At 45.1% G+C, this 4,702-nt stretch overlaps 1 protein-coding gene across 1 annotated transcript; it reads right to left on the bottom strand.

Moving 5' to 3' along the window:
- Positions 1 to 632: 632 nt before the first annotated feature.
- Positions 633 to 3,758, bottom strand: LOC124459890. Its single transcript, XM_047009669.1, has 2 exons — positions 1,973 to 3,758; positions 633 to 1,897 (listed from the first exon to the last, which is right to left on the bottom strand). The coding sequence occupies exons 1-2, from the start codon at positions 3,756 to 3,758 to the stop codon at positions 633 to 635; spliced, it is 3,051 nt and encodes a 1,016-aa protein (XP_046865625.1).
- Between the last annotated feature and the right edge of the window lie 944 nt (positions 3,759 to 4,702).

Below are 4,702 nucleotides of genomic sequence, written 5' to 3'. Positions count from 1 at the left end.
ACTCGTGAATGCTGTCCTCAAGCATTCCATGAAGCACAGTAATTGGCTGGCGTCGTTCCTCAGTCGCCATGTCAGTAAAGCTTTGGCCGTGTGGTTCAGATAGTGGCCATTCCGATTGTGGTTTGGTAATCCAAGAGGGTCCGTTCCACCATAACTCATGATTCAACAACTGAGATGGACTTAGACCTCGTGATGCGCAGTCGGCGCATCTCTTCAGAGCGAACATGGTTCCAGCAGCGACGTGGATAGTCCTCCACAATTTCAGCAACTCTATGACAAACATAGGTATTCCAACGACGGGGTGGCGATGATAACCAGTGCAAGACTATCTCCAAGTCAGTCCAGCAATGTGAGCTGGAAATGGGTATAGTTAGAGATTCTGTTACAAGTTTAAGTAATCGGCTAAGTAGAAGAGCGGCGTTGAGTTCAAGACGGGGAATAGAGATAGGCTTAAGCGGGGCTACTCGGGTCTTGGCAGCCACCAACCGACTCCGGTAACCATTCGTTGTACGAACGCGACTATAAATGACAGCGCCATAGGCTTGAGTGGATGCATCCGCGAAACCACAAAGTTCAATGTGCGGCGATGAAGCGGCTATGTATCGTGAAATTCGGCAGTGAGATAGCAGGGGTTATTCCTTTATGATTGCTTGCCATCGCCTTCGAAGAGTTTCCGGTATTGGGTCATCCCAGCTAATAGCGCTGAACCAGCATTCTTGGAATATTAGCTTTAACAAAACAGTGGTAGGCGCAACAAAGCCCAGTGGGTCGAAGACTTTTGACAGATCCGATAATAGCGCCCGTTTGCTAGGGGCCTGTTTGGTTGCAATCATCGGTGTATTAACTAAGAACTCATCTCGACCAGGATTCCAAGGAATGCCCAGTATTTTAACGTTGTCCTCGATCGACGCATGTCCATGTAAACAATCTTCTTTTGGTATCGACTTCAAGAAACTCCAGCTGTTCGAACTCCATTTTCTCAATTTGAACTTTCCTTCATATAATAAAGAAATCAGTTGATCTATTAATTTCATAAGTTCGCCAACTGAATTGCATCCAGTTGGAATGTCATCCACGTATGCATCGCGCGCTAGGGCTCGCGCGGCTAGTGGATATTTCGCTTCATAGTCTATGGCCAATTGTTTCAAAACCCGTACAGCCAAGAAGGGTGAAGGCGCCAATCCGTAGGTGACAGTACGCAATCGATAATGCTGCATAGGGTCAATTGTGGAACTGCGCCAGATGATCCGTTGATAGTTTGTATGATGGGGAGCAACCTCTATTTTGCGGAACATCTTTTCTATATCCGAACAGCATACATAACGATGTTTTCTGAATCGAAGGCAGACACCAAATAGATCTCGTTGAATGGGAGGCCCAATGTGAAGACGCTCATTGAGTGACACTCCGCTACTATCTTTTCCAGATCCATCAAACACCACTCGGCATTTGGTAGTGGTGCTTTCCGGTTTCAAGACGGCGTGATGCGGCAGATAGAAACAACCGTCGGGCTGCTCGTCGATCTGCTGTGTGTTGAGTAATTCCATATGACCACTCTTCAGATACTCGTCCATGAAAGCGATATACTCTCTCTTGAGACTTGGGTCGCGACTAAACTTGCGTTCTAGTGACTGCAATCGGCTAACAGCTTGTGGAAGGGTTTCGCCAATTGGTGGCATCGGGTCTTTGAATGGGTATTCTACTACATACGTGCCAGTTTGGGAACGGGTGTGAGTGTTGATAAAGTGTTGCTCAGTCGGATCAAATCTCTCCAATGTCGATGTTTTTGATGGAATGCTATCCATCTCCATGAACGATCGTACCTGCGAGTCGAGGTCCAGGTGAACATGATGAGTGATTGCCAGTGATTGATTTTCCCCGAATGTACTATATGGACCTGCAAGAGTCCAACCAAAAATTGTATTTAGTGCGATAGGAACGTTGTTACCAAAAAATCTTTGCTCTCCAGTACAGAATTTCCAGAGCTGTTCAGATCCAAAAATGACATCTACCGCACCAACTGTGCCGAAAGATGGATCAGCTAGGGGTAACTTCAAAATTTCCTTCCATTGCGTTGAGCTCATGTCCACGTTTTGAGCTGGGAGAGCTGATGTAAATGTGCTGAGGATGTACGTCTCGACCTCAATGTTGTGATCCGAATTGCAAGAGCAGATTCGAAACTTTACGAGTCCTCTGGTGACGCTGGCTCTGTTAGCCGCGAGACCACGAACTGGAACTTTTGCATGGGTGCGTCGCATCCCAATCCGCTGGACAAATGATTCCGTTGCCAATGAGACTGTAGACCCAGTGTCAAGTAGAGCTCGGCAAGTGAAGGTCTTGCCCCGAGCGTTTTTCACTGATGTAAGAATGGTTGGCAAAAGCGTTTGCGAACCTGCATACGGAATATTCTCCAGGGTGTGAAGGGAAACTCTCTTGCTGTGCTTTGTAACTGCTATTTGATGACCTCGTGTAGTTTGAACATGATGACTAATAATAGCCGGGGATTCATCGTTAGATCCTGGGCTCTCAGGCTGATGAACTCGCACCGCGCTATCTCTGAATTCACGGCCAGTCGTCTGCTGCGCTGCATGAATCAGGGTGTTATGCTTTCTTTGACATACTCGACATGTATTCTTTGAAGGACAGGTTGCAATCCTGTGGTTTGGGCTTAAACAGTTGAAGCACAAGTTGGCACTCCTCACGTGTGCGTGTCGTGCAACTGCATCAAGTGCTCTGAATTGTTCACATCTTGATAGCGGATGAGCGTGCTGGCACAGGGTGCATGGCTCGATCAATGGCTGGGTTTCCGTGTTGACGTGATGACTAGTAGCGATTCGTCGGCTGTGATTCGCTCGTGAAAGTTGGCTCGATTCCAATGTATCACCTCGGGAGAGCAGAAATTTGATAAAACTGTCGATCGTTACAGTGTAATCCTCAGATTCACTGTGGTCTGCCCATGCTTGCCGAGTGTTGTTGTCCACCTTTGCCAGTAGCACATGAATTAACCAGGGATCTCGATTCTCACACTCTAATGCTCTTAGTCCGCGAATTACTTCATCGGCTCGGTCAGCCAGCTTGCGAATCGCGCCAGAGTTGAGTACAGATGCCGTTTTGAGATTTAGAAAACTGTCAATGAAGGAACGAATGATTACATGTCTCTTATTGTAACGTTGGACCAGCCTGTCCCAAGCCTCACTATAGTTATCGTTGGTCACGGCAATGTGTTTAATCAACGAAAACGCTTCGCCAGACAAATAAGATTTCAGATAGTGAAACTTCTGACAACTGGTGAGATGCGGATCGCTGCCAATAGAACCAACAAACATATCCGAAAAATGTTGCCAGTCCTCATAATTGCCCGAAAATGTTGGTAGTTTGATCCGTTCATAGTGCAAGTTCACGTGGGTTTGTGATACGTGACCTTCACGTGCCTCTGTTACAGAAAAACGGTTGTTGAGCGATCTGGCGTATTGCACTTGCAGCTCCTCCCGCGCAACACTCAACATCGAGTAAGTTGCGTAGTGCTTTTCCTCATATGGATCAATGTCCACGTCCGGATCTTCCCAGTCCGCAGTGTCTTTATATGTGTGCAACTCCTCTGTGAGTTGTAGAAACCGAAGGTAGTTTTCTTGCAGTTGTTGCAATCGTGTGTCATAACTTGCCACTGCGTGGGTTTTCTCGATGAATGTATTTGCATTGTGGTAAGCCCGCGTGATTTGGCTTTTGCAGTAACCACGTTTTTGCATAACTGTCTGCATCGCGAATGAGGTTAGACACGGTCTCTTCCAACTGAGTACCGTCTAACTTTACACAACTTGCAAAACATTGAAATAAATCAGCAGCTAGTATCCGGCTCGAAGGACCAAAATTTTATATGTTCGGAAACCAACTGCCTAGTTAGACTGTTTAAGGCGATACCGCCTATTTGATTTATTGTTCAATATATTTGCAATTTGTATAAAGTTACAACCGGTCAATTCAATGGGTTTTCTAAACTAAACTTTCTACCCGATATCGATTACATATCGATACCAGCGAACTCGATAACAATTTCATGGTAATATGACACTGCAATTCGATAATTATCTTACTGCACTAACAATATGGAATACAAATTTCTTATAGGCTAACAATAATAATGCTTTTCGTTCAGAAACAGAAGTCTTTATAACTTTCTATTTCGACTAGCGTCCTTACTGCCTTGGTCCACTCATCTTGCAACTGAGCTTCTTTTAATCGATGTTTAATAGTGTCCTCAACAAGCATAAAACATGCAAAACGACTCAACGCATCGACGTGCCTCATTTGAGTACCTGATCGATGTACGATAACATAATCAAAATCTTGAAGATACATAGCCCAACGAGCAACTCTCAAAGGAACATCTTTCTTTTTCATGGTCATAGCGAATGCGTTACAATCAGTAACTATGGTGAATCGAGATCCTAGGACATAAACACGCCATTTGGTTAGTGCTCCAATTATAGCAAGCACTTCGAGTTCGTAAGAATGATACCTTTCTTCGCACAATTTTGTCTTACGACTCATATATTCAACGGGATGAAATGAATTATCCTCTGGATGCTTTTGTAACAAAGCTGCCCCAAATCCGTATTTTGAAGCGTCCGCATGTATTTCAGTTTGCAGTTTCGGGTTAAACAATTTAAGGACGGGTTCTTTGGTCAACGCAGCTCTTAGTTCC

Source organism: Drosophila willistoni (genome assembly GCF_018902025.1).
Source record: "Drosophila willistoni isolate 14030-0811.24 chromosome 2L unlocalized genomic scaffold, UCI_dwil_1.1 Seg168, whole genome shotgun sequence".
NCBI classification, from domain to species: domain Eukaryota; kingdom Metazoa; phylum Arthropoda; class Insecta; order Diptera; family Drosophilidae; genus Drosophila; species Drosophila willistoni.
This window is presented reverse-complemented; position numbering and strand designations above follow the sequence as displayed.